Genomic DNA, 21,893 nt, shown 5'->3' with positions numbered 1-21,893 from the left:
GTCGAACCATCCAGGGCTGTGGCGGGGCCGCCCAAAGCTCATTACGGCACCGCCAGCAGCCACGACGCTCAGTGACCTGGTCTCGCCTAGTCAGCAGGAGGATCCTCGCTCGGAACACACGCGAGACGAGCACGGGCGGGCGAGAGGGCATGCTGAGGCCTTTGTGTGTGTTTGCGTGACTTTGTGAGGGTGACACTCGATGCCGGAGGCGAGGAACACGGCCGAGAACACGCTACTCGGAGTCGCTGGGTCACACGACAAGGAATCCGGGCATGTCTCGGTCGTAGGACATTTGAACTGGCCTGAGACCTGTTAAGGCTCCCATACAACAGGTCTCGGAAACCCGACACTGGGTCGTGGAGACATGGCGGTCGCGGCGTAAGGATACTTTCGATCTGGCGGAGTGTGGTCGAAGTGGCGACGACGCACCGCGGGGCCGGAATGGGGATTCGGACCTGTAACGCCATTAAAGACTCCAGCCTCGTTTTAGCTGGTATGTGGTAGCTCGTAGGTTGACATGAGGTATGGAAGTGGTAAGAAAATGCCTATTATCATTTAACGCTCTTGTTTGACTGTAAATTGATGATGTGGGTGTACAAAGGGTGTTGCAAGGTTTTTTTGAAGGGTTCTCATAAGTGCTATACATTGTTTCGGATCCCACATTCATTATGAAGAATAATGCTGAGTGAGAAATGTCCATTTTGCTAGGGATGCCATAACAAAGACTTTCAGTACCCTCCTCACACACTCATGTACGTTACGAACGACTAAGGTAGTAGATTAGTATCTCTAGATACTGAATGTTATCACGAAGTATGAAACGTCTATCCTCACATTCATGATGCTGCCAAAAAGACTGAATGCGCAATAAGCACGTAGTGGCAAATCTCCTACCTTCTCGGTGATCTAAAATGACTGATACACATTTCCCTGGTGTGTGCTCGCCTGCGCTGTCAGCCGCGCTTAAGCCGCAGGAACGCCAGGCACGGAGCTCTATCTGCCTCCTGTCAGGTAGTGCCACCCTGTGCCACAACACTGCCGTCATGGAGATGCTCCCGTGACGCGTAGGAATTGGCCGAGGGGGGATGGGGGTGAGGGAAAAGGAATGGCGAGAGAGGGCGAGAGAGAGCGAGAGAGGGCGAGAGAGAGCGAAAGAGGGCGAGAGAGGGCGAGAGAGAGCGAGAGAGGGCGAGAGAGAGCGAGAGAGGGCGAGAGAGAGAGGGCGAGAGAGAGAGGGCGAGAGAGAGAGGGCGAGAGAGAGAGGGCGAGAGAGAGAGGGCGAGAGAGAGAGGGCGAGAGAGAGAGGGCGAGAGAGAGAGGGCGAGAGAGAGAGGGCGAGAGATGAGGAGGAAGCGAGAGAGAGAGAGAATGGAAGAGAGAAAGAGACCCGAGAGAGAGAGAGAGAGAGAGAGAGAGAGAGAGCGAGAGCGAGAGAGCGAAAGAAAGAAAAACAGAAAGTGAGATGAAAGTAGGATTAAGAAAGTAGACAGGTTAGAAGAAATATATACGCCGTTAGCTAGCCATTGTTATGTACAGCGATTCAAACTATCCCTTAAAAAGCGGTCCAGCTTAGCGTATTTACAGCAATGACGTAAGTGAGAAGTAACGTAGGTGTGTGTGTGTGTGTGTGCGCGTGTGCGTGCGTGTGTGCGTGCGTGTGTGCGTGCGTGTGTGTGTGTGTGTGTGTGTGTGTGTGTGTGTGTGTGTGTGTGTGTGTGTGTGTGTGTGTGTGTGTGTGTGTGTGTGTGTGTGTGTGTGAGAGAGAGAGAGAGAGAGAGAGAGAGAGAGAGAGAGAGAGAGAGAGAGAGAGAGAGAGAGAGAGAGAGAGAGAGAGAGAGAGAGAGAGAGAGAGAGAGAGGCATTAGGGGGACAAATAGTAAGCATTTGATAAATGACAGTATGATAAGATTGCTTATCTTATTTGTGTTATTAATCAGAGAGTACAAGTAAACTGCCGATGTGGGTATTATAGATCTATACTTTCTTCAGCATGAAATTAATGATATTAGACGCGTAAATACAGTTACGGAAGTTATTATGAGACAACCCCTCCCCTTCCCCGCCGGCAACAGCGGTAGTATATCCCACACTGGTAACTCTCTCCTCCCGCGTGCTGAAGTCGGGAGCTCACCTCTATTTCAGCGCGTGATCAGCGTCGCCTGTCGTGGCTTCAGTTATTTCGTTCCTCAAGTTAGCCCCCCGAAGGCAGCTGATGTTTGACGCGTCCCTGGCACTCCTTGCTGAGGGCCTCGACTCCCTTTCGTGCCGTAGACCACGCCCATTTTCGGGCAGTTGGGCCGCGTAAGCCGCGCTTTTGAATCCTCGCCGCCCCCGGACGCTCAGCCTCGCGACGGTTGTGCGTCGGCCCACCTGTCCCGCCCACGGCCACCCACGCTCCCCGCGCCCAACCCACCCTCGCTCCACTCCCGCCCCTGCCAGGATCATTCCCTCATTCATGGGAGATTATTGTTTTGACACTTTTATTTTGCTTGTTAGCTTGTTTGTTTATGCGAGGGCACGGTGGGGGTGAGCGCACGTGTGGCTGTCACGCCTCACCTTCATTTTCCTCTCCGTTTTTGTTTACGAAAGGGGACGCCGAAATGAGGATCCGCCCACGTGCTCCGAGGTGTGGCCCCGGAGGGACGGGAAGGCGGAGGGGAATACTGCAGGGGGCGGGGAGGGGGCGCTGGGTAGGCAGTGAGGGGATGGAGGGGCAGGGGGAGCTGGGGAGGCAGATCAATAATAGTGGGGCTGCTGCATGGCAGTTTGAGCATGCAAAGTCTGCTCGACCAGTCTTTTCCGGGACGCGACGTCGGCTCGGAGCGTCACGTCCGCGCCAGGTGCCCTCGCTCGCCTGTGCCGTGTGAGTGCCCTTCGGCGTCTCGCGGCGCTCGCCCTCCTCCAGGGGAAGGGCGAGGCGGTCGTCCGGCTCTGCAGCTCCTCGCAGTGTCCTCTTGTGCACTTTCTGCGTCGTCTGCCTCTTCCCTCTGTCTGTTTTCCTTTGCACGATTCTTAGAAGTGTCCTTCTCTCCCTCCTACCTTTGTCTCATGATGTTATTTGAGACGCCGCCGTTGCGCGGAGAATCAGATGTGTTCATATGATAGTTGTGACTGCAGTCAGTCGGCATCTTCCTCATTCCTTCCCCACTCCTCATCATCCTCTTCCCCTCTCCACATATTTCTCCCTCTTCCACCCTTCATTTCACTTCCCTCTCCTTCTTTCCCCTCCTCCTTCTGCCTCCCTCCCCGTGCCACCGCCAGGACCTGGGAACAAACAGGTCATTGACGGAGGAGCGTGGTCTCCCCTCCCTTTTCCCCTCCCGGCCCGGCGCGGCTCCTCCCCCTCTTTACCCTCTCAACCCTCAGACATCCTACACCACCCTCATTCTGTAAGGAGCAGCAGGGCCTACCAGACGCCCACAGAGATCCTTCCCAGCGCGAGGAGGTCGGTGTGGCCAGAGATACTGCTGATGCCGTCACGTGTGTTTGTACAGCGATGCACAGCCTGGCAGTGCAGATAGAAAACGTGGACCATCACGCGGGTCACTGCCGTCGCAGCGGCTTAGAAGGTTGTGCTTTTGTGTGTGAATAAACGTTTCTGTGGAGGCCTTCGACCCTGCAGGTAGTCGTGAACTCGCGTAGTTTTGTGCGCATGGTTGTGACGGAGAGGCGGAACGCAGAGTGGCGGAGGTGGAACAGGAGTAGACGGCGTGTTGTTGTCAATACGGCGACGGGAGAATGGAATGCCAGGACTCCTGGCGCTCGGCAACAACCGAACAGACGCGGGCGTTGTGCTGCAACATTGCAATCATTTTTATTTCATTCTTAAAGCCCTGGATACTTTTCTTGCACGTCTGTTAGTGATTCAATATCAATATAGATTTCACATATTGTGTTGCTCCCACGGTGGAACGGAGGGGCAGATGTTGACATGTGATATGTATGGTAGCAACATGGGAGTGTAGAGTGACTTAGAGTGTCGGGTTTGTAGTGAAACCAGTGGGACAGGTCCACGCGCGGTGCGACGCCCCTGGTGTACGACGTACTAAAGAGTGGCGTGTCACCTTTTCAAAGAGCAATATGAAAGCGGAACTTGACTCGATTCTCGCGTGTTTGATCTGCAAAGCTCCTCTACTGATCTGGTTTGGAATCTTGCGAAGAGGCTGTGAGGAAGACAGCTTTTGGGGAAACGGGAGAAAACGCAATGAAATTCTCGTGTGTTGATTACATTATGGATAGATTTTCTTCAGTGCGAAGGGGAGGCGGCGCGGGAGATGTAACAGCCGGGGAGGTACACCTGTGCGTCAATCTCAAGGTCGTCAATCGATGGCTCGATATAGGATGACCTCCAGTGCCTTCGTCTCCGCCCCGAAGCATCGCTTGCATCAGCGACCTTCGGCGGAGAGGAGAGGCAGCGGCAGCATCACTCCTCGGGATAGCCATGCGCTCACCTCTTCCTGCAGAGCTCAGAATATGTCGTGACGTCACAGCCTCTCCCTCTCCTTCAAGCGCAGGATCCCGCCCAAGCCTTCGCCACCTGGAATTGCTTGATTTTGCATTCAGCTTCCAAATGTGCGCGTGACGAAATCGTGCTATATTTAACTTGAGCTCTTGCGGGGGAGGGGGGGAGGGGGGGTCGGTGAGACGGAGGAGATGCCATGTCGGAGATTTAAGGCCCGTTTTACCGCGCGAGTTGTTTACACTTGCAGAGAAACCCTGTGCCTGAGGGTGGGGGAGGCATTCGAAGTAGGAAGTGTTTGGTAACAATACACATCCCTTTGGGGGAACTTGTTTGTACTCGACTCCATTACGAGGGCGAGGAGGGACGTGGGAGCCTGTAGTGTGACGGGGTGGCGGCTCCTCGTCACGTGCTCTGTCTTGAGGCACACCGTCTTGCCATACTTCTCTTTTCTCGTGCTGTTCATCCTTGCAACTTTCATCTCGTTCTTCTCCTTCTTTCATTACTCGTTCCGTTGTTCTCTGTTTCTTTCGCTGTGTTCGTTTCCTTGGTCCTTTTCTTGTTTTATCTTCGTTCCCTTTTCTCAGTCCGCCATCCGTGTGGTCTCTCCTCCCATCCCCTCCTCCATATCTTCCCCACTTCAAATATCCTTCTCTCAAGGGGGCGATTGTGCACTTTTTTGTACTTTGACACGTTTATTGGGACAAAACAATTGGATCTCAAAGGGATGAGGTAACTTGGGTTATCTTCACCCCTATCCTAATAAGTGCGGGCTCACAATTCATATACCTTGTTATCTTGTCCCATTCTCTCGTGATCTGATTAGGTAAAAGTACTTCCCTCCCCTCCCCCTCCCCCTCGCCCCCTCCAAGTCCATACCCAACTCCGAGCAGGTTACCAACCCAGTCCCACGCAACCCGAGCTGCCGTGTCGCCAGCGTAGCCCGATAACGCGAGCGCAGGTGCCTCGCTGGCTCCTCTTAACCCTAAGACAGGTCGAGCCGCAACAGACCCTCTCGAGAAGGGGTATTAGGGTTGGGGCAGGTTGGTTTCAAGGAGGGGGTGGGGGGTGAGGGGCTCCCTCCGGTGGGTGGCGGCGGCGGCGGTGGTGGCAGCGGGCACTGAGCGGTGCCGGGAATAAACAAGACCATCTTGGTTGTGTCTGCCGGGGTGCCAGCCGTAAGATACGCATAGGCTATGGTAATGAAAGTTAGTGTTCTTCCGAAAGGACATTTGCAAAGGGGCTTTCTTGTTAGGTGTGTGTGAGTGCATACGTTTGTGACCACTTACTGTCGAGCGCAATCATTTAGTATTTACTGCAATCATGCAAGCCTCGTTAATATGTGCTGCTGACCTATTCACATTTCTTGCTCTAAGTGAGCTAGAGTGCAAAGGTCAAGAACGGCGTGAGTGGGTGCAAGTCTCATACAAGAACCCGGCAGGTCCTTGTACACTGCGGCGAAGGGCTTGGCAGCAGTGCGTGAGGCGGGGTTCGCAGAGGACGGCGAGGGGAGCAGAGGAGGGGAGGAAAGAGGTACGCGCGCCGCCAGGATGCGGGAGGCATGCCCTCTTCCGCAAGCCTCGAACAATTAATTCTGCGGAGGGAGGATCGCGCCGCCCCTCCTTGTGGTGGTGGAAGGAGGAGCGCGCTGGCGAGGGAGGATGCGGGATGCGGGTCCATTTTCCCACTCTCACTCTCGCTCAAAGTATAACTTAATCCGCGCCCAGAGATTTTCGCGGGAATCCTCGTAAGGTAGCCAGCGCCACGTGCGGGAGTGGGCGGTGGGGGCGTTCCTCGACGCCCGCCCCTCGCACTCCCCATCAATCTCTTTGCTCGCGGCGAGACGTGAGGAGACAGTTACACGGCGGATTATATCACACTCGCGCTGGAGGAAGAGCGAGAAGCGGTAGTTATACACTAGACATTTTCATGTTCGTTTATTTATGTTTGCCTGCGAGTCTGCTAGATTGGTGCTGGGCCTTATTATGTCTGAGAAAAAGAATAATTGGCGCTCCCGCATGGGTGCCGTCCCTCCCGGCATCATGTCCGTGGGCCGCTGAAGGGGTCCGCGCCACGGGTGAACTATGCGTCATGTTCATGGGCTTTTTTTAATGTGATGCTTCGTTGAAGATATGGCATAGAAGCCTCGAGACAGGGGCGTCGACGAGGCACACGAACCGCAGACTGCATGATGTCATTCAGTTTTCCCCCTGAGAGGAGAGGGCGAGGGGGCGCCGTCGTCGCGCGAGGGAGGGGAAGCGAAGGCAGAGGGGAAGGAGTATCTGGTGTGGTGGCAAGGAGCGCCACAAGGATGTCGTGAGTCACAAGGCAGTGAGACACCCAGCCTCACAACGCTGACCTTGCAGCCTCTGAATGCGCGAGTTGTGACATGCATCGCTGCTCGGTTGCAGTGCCGGGGCGTGTCGGGGTCGATCTCGAACGCCGTCCTGCGTATGAGGCGGTGTGCTTCCGGCTCCGACATGTTTCCTGACTCACTTCCCTCGCCGCCCACGCGTCCTCATCCTCGTCCGCGAAGCCGTTGTTGGGAGAAAAAATAACTCAGTGACCGGTTAACAAAGAAAACGGGAGCCTCGGGGCATTACGAGGCACTTTGAGGCGAAGTTCTAGAAATTTTACTGTTTTGATTCGACTTGGGTGCTTTTGGGTTTTGAATACTGAAGACCAAACAGAAATTCATACCACGTAAACATGTCCGAGAATATATTGGCCGGGGGACTGAAGGGCATGGACTGGCACCCCGCATAAGAGCTGCGGTGACGTCATGGCGGGAGGGGGCGGGGAGTGAATCAGACCGCATGTGCCAAGTGCGTGATTACTTTCTACTTAATGCGTGTAATTGCTTCATAACACGTCGCTGTCGTTGACTTCCATCGTGCGGGGCGGTGTGTTTGCGGAGGCTCGTTCCACGCCCGATGCGTAGAAGCGCGTGGAGGTGACAGGGAATGTCTGAGGGACGCAGTGTTGCCGGCAGCTGGGCACGGCGCCACCCCGCGAGGGTTTGAATCTACACTTGCAGTCTGAGCAGGCTGGTGGACGTGCCCGCGCCGCCCGCTCTGTGCGCGCCAAAACCAGTACATTCGCGGTAGTGTGGTCGTGGTACTTGCAGCGGTGGCACGTGGAGGGAGTGCGTGTGCGAGGCATCTTCTGAGTGGGGACACGCCCGCCGCCGCCGTGACAGGCTGCGTGGACAAGAAGTCGTTCTGTCGTTCATATGGCCGGTGTGTTTGCTGGCTAATTTGTTATCGTATTAAGGTTATCATTAAATAACTGTGCGATAGTGAGATAAGAGTGTTTGGGGCAGATACGAAGAGACGTTCATTATAGCAGTGGATGTCTCCTGGCGGCACTGCTGGGGACTTTGCTCCCAAACAGGACTGGCGCTACCTCCCCGAGGCCAGCACTTGGCACTCACGGAGCCACGTGATGCCAGTGTTGAGTTTGCTGTGCCTTAGGTAGCATCAGGTGAGTGCCACGCTCGTGCCCAGAGCCCCATGGCGCTGCCAGAACGATCTGAAAGTGTACAAGGCGTCGCCTGCACCAGACGCAGAAACACGACTCATTAGCGTTGCCCATGTGCAAGAACTTGCCACAAGGGAGACGTGTAGATGATCACAGTGAACAGTGCTTAACAAAGTGCGGCAGAGTGAGACGTGTGTGTACTGTTGCTGCCCAAGTTACGTAAAGGAATATCAGCAGCGAGCCCGGGCGCGGCGTTGCGAGGCCTCCGTGCCAATTTTAGAGCGGGTCGCACCTGCCTGCATCCCCAAGGCCTGTGTCGTATGCACTCGCCGAGCACCGCGGGGAAGTGTCCCTTCGAATCGGTCAGCGCATCAGTCATTCGGGTTTACCAGGATGTACTCGCGTTCGCTGGCGTGTTACGATTCGATTTCCTGTCCGGTCTTCAACACGCTTGCAATGCGTATTCATTTGTGATTAGTACTTCCCTGCCAGCGACTTGTCCGATCGCCCCCCCCCCCCCCCCCCGTCACTACAAAAGCTGGCCTTGCCCATGCATCACGCGTCGCCGAGTTGCGTCACTGACCCCCCACTTACGCCCCCCCCCCCCCTTAGGATGTGTGTAAATAACTCCCTCTTGCCTCCCCGTCTTCCAAGTCTCTTCGAATACTTCTCACCTCCCCCCACGAACTCTCTCTCTCTCTCTCTCTCTCTCTCTCTCTCTCTCTCTCTCTCTCTCTCTCTCTCTCTCTCTCTCTCTCTCTCTCTCTCTCTCTCTCTCTCACACACACACACACACACACACACACACACACACACACACACACACACACACACACACACACACACACACACACACACACACACACACACACAAGCACTCACTCTTATGCACTCCTATACCCCCCCAGACATTTATATATAGATAAATAATATACATATATAGACAAACTCTCTCTCTCTCTCTCTCTCTCTCTCTCTCTCTCTCTATATATATATATATATATATATATATATATATATATATATATATATATATATATATATATATATATATATACACATACATACATACATACATATATATACATACTATCACTCTCCGTCCCTCCCTCATTCACACACACACACACACACACACACACAATCTTCCCTGCGTACACTCCTCATTCGTGCAGACTTGTCAACTACGTGTAACATACCCTCATGGCCGCCGCCTCCCCTCCCCCCTCCCCCCCCTCCTGTGCCCGCTACCCAGCCGACGTCACGAGGCAGTGATTGACGGTTAACGCTCGTTAGTGTTTATGCCTCGTATGTGTGGTGCCTGGGCGGGTGGGCGAGGAGGGGGGAGGTGGAGGGGGGTGGGAGGGCGCGATGCCTAACCCTTTGGTGCGCTACTTCGAGGGTTGGGATTGTGTGGCCGGAGGAGGGAAGGGAGTGAGGGAGGGCGTGTGTGTGTGTGTGTGTGTGAGTGAGTGAGTGTTTGTGTGTGTATGTGTATGTGTATGTGTATGTGTGCTTGTTTTTTTGTTTGTATTACGATAGATGACGTAGGGAACGTTTAGAATATGCGAGTCAGGCCGCGTGTCCTCAGGCATGCGCATGCGTCAGCCTGAAAGCGGGCCGAGGAGGGGCATGACGTTCCGCCGTGTTTCCGGTATGAAGGCGCTGACGGGCACGGCGGGGCAGGGTGGCACCCTCGCAGCGACATCCGCCTGCCCGCGCCACATGCCTCGCGGGTCAAAGGGTTGCCGAGCGCCTCAGCCGTTAAGTTCTGAAGTTATCAACCGTTAAAAGCAATTTAGGAAATGGCAGTAACGTTGTAGTATTATCGTGATTAATGTTGTTTAAAAAGGGTCGCTGCTGATATTCAGTTCGATTTCGTAATGTGGACACGGATCCGAGAGTAGGGGCGGGGCGCGGGTTTTTGCAGGTGTTTTAATGTGTGCATTCTGTTGTAGATATGATATGAAGTTGAACAAAAGATAATCATTGTGAAAGTGACAGAGAGCAATGAGAGACAAGTGAGCGGCGGTTGGACGTGTGCCTAGCGGGAAGTTGTGTAAAGTGAGACAGAGAACCGTCGCTCGAACCTTCGACTATGGCACACCGTCGCCAGGGTTCCCGCGCTGCCAGGCGTCAGGCGGACCCCAGCTTCATCTTCGAGGATTTCGCGGGGGAGCCCAAGGGGCCCGGTCACCCAGGGACGGCTGCCGGCCCCGGTGGGAAGAGCAAGATCCCCGGGCCCGTCAAGGATCACCGGGGGAAATCGAGAGGACCCAAGTCCAAGGGGAAGAATTCGAGGGACAGGGCCCAAGGCGGGGGTGACGCCGAGGCCAAAGCGGAGAGCCCCGAGGGTCGCGGGAGCCCGGGGGGGCCGAGGAGCGCCGAGCCCGCGCCCAGAGCGGAGGAGGCGAGTCCCGCGAGTAGACCTCTCACTAACGGCGTGAAGGCCGATGGGAAACCAGCGCCGCTCTCGGAGCCAGCGAGGGACAGCGCCGTTGAAGGGGAATCGAAATCATCCATTGACCCTCGGGAGGAACCGGGAATTGACACTGAGAAACCGTCATCGGAAACAAATGGCAAAGAAGTGAACTCCGTTGCCACGCCGTTGATTAACAATTCCGAATCTTCTGAAGAACCAGAAGCCGTTTCCATAGAACCATCGTCTGCAGGTTTTGAGACTGTAGAAGAACCAGCAGATGAAAAAGATCTGCATAATTCAGGTATAGTTGATCAATCAGAACAGATTAGTGAGCCTCAGGTAAAGCCATCAGAAAATATGGAGCCAAAGCAGTCGGAGGACGAACTCGGTGAACTTTCTGTAACCAATGAAGCAGAAGGCAGCCCCGCTGAACCGAAGCCTAAAGGCGTAGAGATCCTCAAAGAAGCGGAGGCCGACAACTCTGAAACCTTTAGGCACATTGAAATTAATTACATGGACCCCGTGCAGCAGCTTCAGACGATCGTAGAGGAGACCAGAGAACCTGAAGCCACGGGCGAGGAATCGCAAAAGGAGCAGAAAGATAACGAAAGCAAGGACAGTTCAGAGACGGAGGAGAGTGCGGAAAAGGCGGCGGGAGAAGACCCGGGGCAGGCGCAGCCACAGTCTGCTCGTGAGAGAAAGACGAAGATCCCAGGACTCCTGAAAGAGCCCAATTCGAGGGGCTCGGGGAATAAAGGGCTGAGAGTGACCTTTGACTTGAGTAACACCTCGGAGAAGGACGAGAATGTGATTGACAGCTGGGAGGACCTGAGTGATGCGGATGGCGGGGATTTGGTCATAGACGAGGATGATATCATCGACTGCGGAGTGAAGCTGTCAACAATGGACGGCCTTCTGGATCTAGGAGAGGGCCTGGACGTCGAGAGCCCGCTGACTTCCCCCAAGAGCGACAAACCCAACGAGAGTATCCAGTGGTTCAGGCCGAGTGACGAGTTCCGGTCAGAGCCTCTCGGTGGAAAAGCCCCGAACAAGGCTGGTGACGGAGGCGGCGACGGTGAAGCTATTCCAGGCGTGGATGATGTCGGAAGAGGTGCGTCGGAGGCTGAAGATAATGGCAGGAATTCAGGTGACAATACGCCCGTTCTCGGAGCAGACATTATACCACTCAGTATCTCGGTTTATAACGAAGGCAATAGTAGTGTGGAAATTCCCTTTATTGACGGGGAAGAGGAGACCTGTGTTGACGACGACGATGAATGGGAGACGGAGCCCAGCGGAAGCAGCAGCGAAAATGGAAGTGGTGATAAGGTTGTTGAATGCAGGAAAGGGAATCTCCCGGCTCCTGATAAAGCGAGCGAGGGAGGCGATGAAAAGGATTCACAAGGAGAAGGGAAAGAAAACCAGCAGGGAAGCCGGGAGGAAGAGGAAGACAGGACTCTAGTAGACCAGCCAAGCATAGAGGAAGACAGCGGCGAGAAGGATGACGACCTTATCACCAAGGAAGACATCGACGTCGTGTTCATGGCCCTCGAGAAGAGGCCAGGCAAGGGAGAGACTGTTCCTCTAGCGTCACCGGAGACCATGAGTCCTGTTGTGATGGACGGAAGTCCCCCCCAGAAGACACAGTCTCGGGTGTTTGTCGGACCTCTGCCACGCCCCGAGCGCACGTATGCTTGGGACAGGCCTGGGTCGCCTCAGGTCTCGATAGGATACGAGTGTCAAGAAAGGAAGGCCGCATCCGTCTGCAGCTCTGAGACTGAATCTGACGGAGAGTTGGTGCCGTGCGAGGACAAGTGCATTGGCACTGCGGACTTCCTGGTGGAGAGTGACTCCGAACCTCTTGATCTCAGCAGCAGCAGCAATGACAGGACATCGTCTATTTGTGACACGCTGTCATCACAGAGCCAGGACGCTGTGGAAGTAAGGGGTGATGGTGAGAAGGCATGTTTGGCACCAGATGACGACGTTCATACCAAGAGTGCCAGAAATGAGAAAGATACTTTAGCCGTTTCCGACGTCCAGCCTGACAGCTCCTCGCCCTCGTCTGACGGCCAGGAGGAAGTGAATTGCGTAGGGAAGTCAGAGAGCGGGAAAGAGAGTCAGATAAATGGAAAGAAGAACGGGAAGAAAAAGGGCAAGAAAAATAAAAGAGAAGTAATCGCCGAACCAGCACCAGTGCCAGAACACATTCTAGGGAGGCCGAAGCTGGTTCGCGGAAGAAGCTGGAAGGAGAAACGAGAGCGATTCATGAAGGAATACCAGGACCCCCTTTCGCTCTCATTTGGGAAAGAGCTGTGTGAGTCTGAGATCGTGGAGGACACGTCAAACCTGCTCACAGAAACGTGCACTGAGGCCAGCCTGGAGGCGCTACCCAAAAGCTCTTCAGAGACGACTCTGGTTATGTTTCCATCCGGAACAGATTCTCTTGCAACCGCAGGGGATGAGTGCAACTCCAGTACTGCAGCTGATGGTGGCGTTTCCAATCTCCCCGAGGTCAATATCGAAGACGAGGCCCTCTGGATCAGCCGCAACATCGTCCCACCTCCGCCCAAAGTCGCCATTGAGGTGACAGCTGCGAGCGACGAGGACGAGAGCGACTTCCACAGTGTTCACGAGAAGGAAGATTTCTACGTAGTGAAGGCTAAGGAGACCGCGAAGCCCCTCGAGGCAAAAACGGAATTCGTAGGTGATAGTGAGTCAAGTGATGAGGGACCGCAACTGCCTTATGATCAGAAGACTTCGGAAGAAACAACCTCAGCATGTGAGGTGTGGGCTGCGAGCACGCCTCTCATTGGGATTTCCTTAGAAGGGAGTCAGTTAGCTAAAGAAAAAAGTCATGACTTGTCAGAGAGTCCCATTGACAGTAGTGATAATTCGGCGTACACAGATGCTAAGGATAGTTCATGTGCGGAAAGCTTACCCCATTCGTATGATTATGTTCGGTCTTTCCCGGAGGTTATAGGCACTCAGTCGTTAAATCTCGTATATTCCTATGACACAGACTCAGACTTCAATTCCAAACCAGATCAGTGGAGCTCAAGATCAAAAGACACAAGTTTGGTTGTGAATGGGAGGGGGAAGAACGAGTTGGAGAAAGCAGGCCCCGACGTGCCTGCGGGAGAGATAGTGTACGAGGGACCGTGTTCTTGTCGCCCAGGTGAGTCTCGCATGGGACCCCTCTTGCCATCATATCTGGCTCCCACAGTGGGTGTGGGTATGAGTGTAGGTAGCCAGGACTCGCCACTCAGTGTTCCGCCTCTCTTCGAAAGTGACCATGACGACGTTTTCTCAGACGACGCCATGAAGTTGGTGGTGGACAGTTTAGTGAACGAGGATAGTGAGACGCTGCAGGACTCTGCGGGCGATAATGACGCGAACGGCTCAGACATCCGCTCGAGGATCAAAGAGATAGTGGGCCCGCGGCTCCAGCGGGAGCGAGGGAGGCCGACGGCGAGGGGAGGGCGGGATGAGGGCGATGAAGGCGCCGAGGAGCACCTTCTGACGAGTGGAGAGAGTCCACGGGGAGGGCGGGAGGAGTCACCCCTGCCAGGGTCCTCTCCAGCCTCTAGCTCAGGAGTCCAAGGTTCCGACGAGATGTCCCTCTCCCGCTCCCGCTCGAGGTCCCCCGCCTCGAAGGAACCCGCATCGGCGAGTGTCATTCCCGCCCCTTACGCGCAGCCGGACATGATCTTCGAGGGCTGCCCGCTGCAGCAGGAACTAACCCCAGACAAGATGGACCCTGCAGAAAGTCTGAGGGCGTTAAGGTTTGAAGCAGGGCTGGACTCGGGCTCTGAAAAGCCCCAGCAGGTGGACTGCAGCTTTAGGACATTCAGGGACATGTATCAAATCAACCCCGTTTACCTAACGGACTCGGACGACCCCGAGGACCCCACCGAGTCCGATACGATAATTCAGGGGCCAGGGGGCTATGACCTCGACAGGTCCATCACTGTCAATAGTAAGTCTCGCAGACTCTGTGGTCGTTTTTGGCTAAGCAAAAGTGTTGTGGATGTTTTGTTTATTATTCTTGCTTGGGGTTAACATTTGGCTTTTGAATGCTGGTACCATTATGCTGGTAACTGATTAAATTTTGGTTATATTTTGTTGAAATTTTGTTTCTTTAAACATGTGATTACTAATATTTGATGTACACAATGGATTATCAAATGTAACATTTTAGTTAAATTCTTCAAACTGATTAGTGATTTCTGGAATCCATATTTCTTCTATGCATCTCGTTTTGGTATGCAAACAATAATAGATTTCCTCTTAGTTCTTTAGATTAAGATTAGTATTCAGAGCCCAAGTAGCCAGGTAGTGATGCGACTGCAAGCATTTTAGCACAATCCACAGTGTGCTGTTTCAGGCCTCCACACTAAAGCACATTTAATTAAAAGAACCTCCCTCTTCCCCCCTCCTCCCCCTGTCTCGCTGTCTCACACTCATTCACACTGGGTGCTTTGGTGGTGGTGTGTAGGCTGGGGGTCTGCCTCGGAGGAGTCCCCAGTGCCCCAGGAACTCAGCTCGTCCCCGCCCCTGCCAGGAGCTCGAGGGGCGAGGAAGGTCCCTAAGGTCACTAAGCTTCTCAGGGAAACTCAAGGTTAGCCATGCATGTTGCGGGCGCGTGTGCTTGTATGTGTGTGTGTCTGTGTGGGCGCGCGCACACATTGTTAACACTTTTAGTTACAGTTTGGTTGCGTGATTTTTTATGTTTATTTTATACAGTATTAATTTCCATATGTTAATTGATCTCGCATGCTTCGTTTTCTTTCTGAGTGTTGTTGATATACTGAAACTGATGTTGTAAGCCCTGTGCTATTTGGCAAACACTCAAGACACCTGACAGAAGAAATTAGGTCAGGAAGTCTGTGGCATCTCAGTTGCTCCTTGCAGCATTGTCATGCTGTGGCTAAGCAGGTTGCATGACGGTTACGCTGTAACTGGATATGCGTAACGGTGTCTACTATTTTTGATGAGTGTCCTAACTTGTTTGCCTGCGTTTGTTTCACTGTAGTAAGTAAGAACGTCAGTGTTGTCTCCATGTTCATTCCTCTCGAAGCTATATATAGAAGTTTGTCCAGCATGTTGTAATTCCCATTTTCTGCTATGGAGTAAGTTCAAAAGAAAACGGGTATTATGGGGCTAACTTAAGAATATTGACGTTAGACTTTAGTTGGTTTAAATTAGCATTGCGCTGAACGTCAGTTATGTCATTTATTTTTTTGTTTATCTTTTTTATTTGAATGCGTGCCTTATACTATAATTATTTAATACTAAGCAAAGGAATCGAAGTTGTCAAAAATCTGTATGCAAAATAACTCGTCATACTCGTGGCACATCAAGAAAAGTAATCCTGCATCTGAAGTTTCATGTTTGCACATTTTAGTTAATTTGCCGCAACCGGAGCATCTAGACTTCAGTGCCGAAGGCGAGGTCGGGCGGGTCGAGGGTGCCATTGACGACATCGCTTATATATACACTCGTGACGGGGGTGCCAGGCGTCAGTGCCACGCGCTCGGGAGGCTGCTGGCATTGCTGGCATTACTCGAGACTGATCCACGAGGCCAAGTTTTGTTCCAGTTGCCGTGTGGGGAAGAGAAAGGGAAAGAGAGAGGGAGAGGGGGAGGGAAAGGTAAAATTGGAAGGGAAAGAGAAAGGGAAAGGGAAAAAGAAAGACTGAGGTAGAGAGAGGGGGGGATGAATACGAGAGAGAGAGGGGGGGGGGGGGGGAGAAGGAGAGAGAGAGAGAGAGACTTTCCTTCTGGATATGGGGAAACTTGAGGGCAATTAGGGGGAGGGTTGTAGGGCGTAGATTACTTGGGAAAGGGAAAGTAGAAAGTTTTTTTTCTCTCTCTCTCTCTCTCTCTCTCTCTCTCTCTCTCTCTCTCTCTCTCTCTCTCTCTCTCTCTCTCTCTCTCTCTCTCTCTCTCCCTCTCCCCCCTCTCCCTCTCCCTCTTCCTCTTCCTCTCCCTCTTCCTCTTCCTCTCCCTCTCTCCCTCTCCCTCTCCCTCTCCCTCTCCCTCTCTCTGTCTCTCTCTCTCTCTCTCTCTCTCTCTCTCTCTCTCTCTCTCTCTCTCTCTCTCTTCTCTTTCTCTCTCTCTCTCTCTCTCTCTCTCTCTCTCTCTCTCTCCTCTCTCTCTCTCTCTCTCTCTCTCTCTCTCTCTCTCTCTCTCTCTCTCTCTCTCCCCTCTCTCCCTCTCCCCTTCCCCTCTCCCCTCTCCCCTCTCCCCTCTCCCCCCCTCTCCCTCTCCCCCCCCTCTCCCTCTTTCCCAGCCTCTCCCTCAATGTTCTCCCTCTCTCCCCCTCTCCCTCTCTCCCTCCCCCCCCCCCTCCCTCCCTCCCTCTCTCTCTCTCTCTCTCTATCTATCTATCTATCTCTCTATCTCTCTATCTATTTATCTATCTATCTTTCTATCTTTCCCTCCCATTTTTCTTTCTTTTTCTTTTTTATCTCTCCCAGTCTATCTATCACTCTATCTCTCTATGTATCTCACGCCCTCTTCTCCTTTTTCTGGTGATGTAAGAACACTTCTTGGTGAAACGGCCATTGCTCGGCTTGGCACGGGTCGGGATGGCGCTGAATCTTGGCCGACGGGGGAAGAGAAAGGGGCGGATTCTCCAAATTCAAGGGGATTTTAAGGATTCACTGTATCGGGGCTTAACTGGTGGTTTAACTGGGGTCACTTGGGTATTTGGCGCATTTAAGCATATGGCTCCTCGGCACCGCTTTTCAAGCTCGCTCGTACAGTTGCAAGCACAACTGCACACATACATACATATATATACGCACGCAGACACACATGCGCACACACACACACACACACACACACACACACACACACACACACACACACACACACACACACACACACACACACACACTCACACTCACACACACACACACAATGTAAAGAATAATCAGACCTTATGATCGATTAGCAGCAGAAACAAGGATACAGGGACAGAGTGATAAATGAGGGATAATACGGCGCCAGAGAAGAGAATATCAATAAAGGTCAGGGAAAGCGAGAGGCTAGAAAGGGGGGGGAGGGTTATGGGAGCGACGTGACGTTGTGACAAGGCTTTTGTTACGGTTTTATGTAACGTTCGGAGGGTCGTCATCTACGTCGTGGCATGGGGGCTCAGCCACAGGAATGCGGGAGCTTTATGTAAGTTACTATATTCTAACTTATTGCTGTTGTATTTCATTATAAGTTCGCTCCTTTTGGCCGTTTTATTTAAGTGTTTACAGTTTTGATAAGTTGTGTCCACGTTTTGTAGTTCTTCAAGGTAAGAGGGGGACGTGGCTGTCTTGCACGCGAGTCTATAGGTTTCTTGAAGGATTATCCAAGATACAGTCCAATGTGGAAGCGCATCCGAGCGACACACGGGGGTGGGAAGGGGGTGGGGCAGGTAGATCATCATTTGAAATGAGCTTCCGTTCTTTTCCGAGATCCCCACCCCTACCCCTCCCCCTCCCCAGCCGCCCCCGACTCCCTCCCCCCGTAGTAGACTCCCCTCGCCCGCAGCTTTGTTCTCCCCCATTATTCATTCACTCCGCCTTGCTTGGGGGACGGAGTAGTGTTTCCTCGGCGCGGGTGCGGGAGTCCCCCTGTTGTTGACTGTGTGAGGGAAGGGGGGAGCAGGAGGGGGTGGCGGGGTGTTACAGTAGTGGTGTTGACGTCGCTCCAGCCGTGACGCGAAGGGCAGAACCGCGGGCCGGAAAAGTTCTTGCGTTATTATTTTATGAACTGGGGGAGGGGGGGCCGTCTCTCCCTCTGCCATGGTGTCGTGCTGGAAAGACGGCGAATAAGCGAGAGAAAAGTGTGACGGGAAGCCAGGATCTCAGACGAATGGCGTATCGCAAAACGCCCGGACAAGAAGCGGTGAATGAAAAAAAAAAGAAGAGGAGATATGGCAAGACGCGGCTGCGGTTATCGAAAGGGCCGTTGTAAGATTTCTCTCATCACACGGCGCTGTCAGTATAGGGAGCAGCGCCGGAGTGTGTGCGCGTGGAGTAGCGCTGGTGTGGGTGTATGCGTACGGGTTTGTGTACGTTGGGTGTATGTGTGTTGTGTAGGGGTTCGCTCAAGGGTGTAACGGTGAGGCTTCCGGAAATGCGATTCAAGTCCTCGGTCAAGGATGAAACGTACATGTGATCTATAGGGGTACATATTAGCCGCCCCGACAAGACCTTATACGGCTTGTAGAAGAAACATAGTAGTAGGATGTACACACGACACCACTTAGAAAGATCTGCGCAGAGAAGGCACATGGAAGGCGCCAGGGTGTTCTTTCTCACAAGTGCCGAATGGCCCCTGCTTGCACGAGGCTCCGTCCATGAGCTCCAACTCGATTCCCGGGGAGGTTAACACATCAGCGACGGAATGTGTAGCCTGGGCAGTGGTACCAGTGTCTTCAGTCGGTTAATTCGTCGCGAGTGATATGCGAAATGGACAAGAGAAAGTTTGGTCTGATTGAAAATGCGTGGTTAGAGATGGCAGTGCAGCTTGTGGCGAATTGGCCATTATCATGCGATTATCTTGTTAGGTGACACCGCAGCCGCTGCCTCCCCTGACTGCGTATTGCGTTGAGCCTGGCACTGTCCGGACTTCACTGTGCTTGAGCTTCAAGATTCGCTCTTTCATAGCTAAAGGTCACGCAAACGCGGGGAGGGTTGTGTGGTGCCTCTATTACTAGTCTGTTTAGTGATCCCCCTCCCGCCCCTCCGCTCCCGCCCCCACACGCCCCTTCGGTAGGAAGAAATGTCAATGACCTGTGGCGGCGTGCAGGTTGCAGCCCAGAGGGGAGGAGAGGGAGGCCCGGCCGCGGGGGCGATGGGTGGCACTCACGGGCCACGGGCAGTGCCTCGCCTGGACGGTCCTCGCGCAGACCTGCTCGCCGCTGCTGGTGCCTCGAGGCCCACAGATACTCTCGAACTGTGTGATGGTACTCGGAGTCGACTTCTTCGGGATCGAGATGGAACTCTTTCTCCTTCGGCGGGTGACGGGCGGAAAGTGGGCTGATAACATGATTGCAGAAGCGCCTTGTTCGATGCTTACGCCTGTAATGACATGCGGTATTAGTGATATTACAGATCGAGACGATGACACCGCCAGTGGCATTTGATATGCGATCGCGGCTTGTCACTGAAGTGATCGCTCCCCGGTGGCACTTCCCAGGGTCCCTCGCCAGTAGCCTCGGCGCCGAGTGCAGTGAGGAAGCTTACGAAACGCTCGCCGTGACCGTGTGAATTTCCTGCCCCCGTCTTCGGAATCCGGGCGGGACAGCGTCCCTGTGGTTGATCACATTCATTTATTCATCGGCAAAAAGCTTCATTAAGGGACGGTGTGGTGTTGGTAAGGGCCGCGGTGTGGGAGGTGTGTGGGAGGGCGATCGCCTTGCCAGAGACGTCGGTGTGGGAGGCGAGGAGGAGGTTACGCCACGGGATGGGAATTCGGAGATACTACGCTGTAGCCTTCGTTGTTTCAGAGGCGTCGGTCGGGGGAGGGGGAGGGGGAAGTAGTGCACAGAACGCTTCTTAGTGTACGTAATGGCCGGTGGGGGTGAGGGGGACGGAAAGGGGGTTAAGTTCTTAAAGCGAGGAGACGAGAATGCGTCATTCATAGGGATGTGTGTGTGCTCACAAGGGGGAAAAAGAGTTTAAGGTCGGCCGGGTATGCCTTATGACCCCCCCCCCCCCCCCTCCCCTCGCTTTGTCCACTTGGCAACACAAGAGCTTGAGTAAGGCTCGGTGTACTTTCTGCCCTGATAGATGTTCTCCCCTTCTATGAGCGAGGGGAGAGAGAGGGCCCGACATGCAACCCAGCCATTGCCGGTGACCTATCGAAGGGGACTGGGATATAGGTCAGGAGGCGAGGCGTAGAGGGAAGGCACGCAAGTCCTATTCGTCTAAATATCACGTTTATAGGCAGGAGCCTTGTTACCACGGCACTCGACCACGCCCCCGCCCCCCACTCGCCCCCACCCCGTCCTTTCCTTTCTCAAGGTTCGGGCATATTTACTGCGTTGGTTGTTGGCTACGTCGATGTATACAAGCGGAGTATGTGCTCTAACGATTAGAATTGGAGAAAGCTGGATCAAGCGCCTGGCACGTGTGTGCTTGCCCCCCCCCTCCCTCCCCTCCAAAGCCTGGGGTTCTCGCGGTGCCACGTGCAAAGGCTTCGGCAAGTGCAGGCTTGGAGATTCCACTTTTATTATTTCCTGCACTTTCGTGGCTTGACGAGGCGTGAATAACGTCAGCTTCGAATTGTCGTTGACCTTTCATGCGTGTCTGACTGAAATGAAAGTAAATAATCACAGAAACAGACAAGGCGGTGGCTGAAAAACGAGAAACGATTTAACTGTAACCCGGCGTGAAGAGGTATGACAAGGTGAACTGACACCTCTGCGGTCACTGGTATCGCTGGCGTCGCCACAGCAGTACGGAAGCAGCTGTATAAATATCAAGTCCACCAACAACACTGATATTAACACGCACAAATCTTGACGTCACACGGCCGCGCACTACTAACATTGACATTGCCATGCACACACACAATCAGAGAAGCCAATACCAGTGATACGAACAACAACAACAGCAGCAACAAACAGCCACCCGGGGCAGAAGGCAATCAATGTGACAGTGAGGGAGGAAGGGCAGGTGGCCGCGGCGACACGGCTGAGGCCAGAGGCAGGTCGATGTCTCGTGGTAAGCTCGCAGGTCTCGTGTTTCAGGGGCGACCTGCAGTGACCTGGCGTGAGTGGCAGGGGGCCGGGCGAGGGTGTGGAAGATGAGGGAGAAAAAACATAATAATTATCGTCTTTTCGGTGAGAATTTCTTTTAAGCCTACAACGAATAAGCCATATGGCTAGTGTGAGATTTCTCTTCGCGCCGCAGAGGGTCTAGTGGGAAAGGGCGTGGGTGGTACCGGTGCCCCCGGGGAAGGCTGGCGCGGTCGGGGCCTCAGGGGATGCAGGTGGCACTCGCCGCGTCCGGGTTTTATTACTCGCTCTTGTGATCGCTCTCTTCGCACCTCTTTGTTTTCTCGACGTCATAGTCGCTTTTTCATCTTGTTCTTTCTTTTTCCTTCCTATTTTCCCTACTTTTCCTTATCACACTTTTCATTTTTCTTCCTTTCCACCTTCTATTCTCTTCTTCTTCTTCTGCTTCTTCTTCTTCTTTATCTTCTTCGTCCTCCTCCTCCACCTCATCTTCATCATCTTCCTCCTCCCCCTCCCCCTCCCCCTCTCGCTCTCACTCTCCCCCCGCCTCCTGTAAGCACTTTGCGGGTGAAAGTACGAAGCAGTGTTCATCGTGCAGTTTTCACTCGCGGCCGTCGCGAAGGTACGGAAAAGTGCCACGACACCGGGTCATGAGCCGAGCCGGAAGGTTTCTAATTCCTCATGACACTTCTGAGAAAGCTAGGATGGAAGGGGGGGGGCATGGGGGGGGAGGAAGATGGGGTCGGGGTAGGGGGAGGTACTCGCTTGGATCTGAACCAGTCGTGC

At 53.6% G+C, this 21,893-nt stretch overlaps 1 protein-coding gene across 1 annotated transcript in view; it reads left to right on the top strand.

Annotated features, from left to right (window-relative positions):
* The window catches only part of LOC113812456 (uncharacterized), a 504,081-nt gene that overhangs the window by 463,099 nt on the left and 19,089 nt on the right, over positions 1–21,893 (top strand). The window contains exon 21 of the mRNA XM_070139852.1: positions 14,860–14,982. Within this exon, the coding sequence (XP_069995953.1) occupies positions 14,860–14,982 (123 nt within the window). The remainder of the gene's footprint in view (positions 1–14,859; positions 14,983–21,893) is intronic.

This window comes from Penaeus vannamei, chromosome 26 (genome assembly GCF_042767895.1).
Source record: "Penaeus vannamei isolate JL-2024 chromosome 26, ASM4276789v1, whole genome shotgun sequence".
Taxonomy (NCBI): domain Eukaryota; kingdom Metazoa; phylum Arthropoda; class Malacostraca; order Decapoda; family Penaeidae; genus Penaeus; species Penaeus vannamei.
Note: the sequence above shows the minus strand (reverse complement) of the source record. Positions and strands in the feature narration are given on the sequence as shown.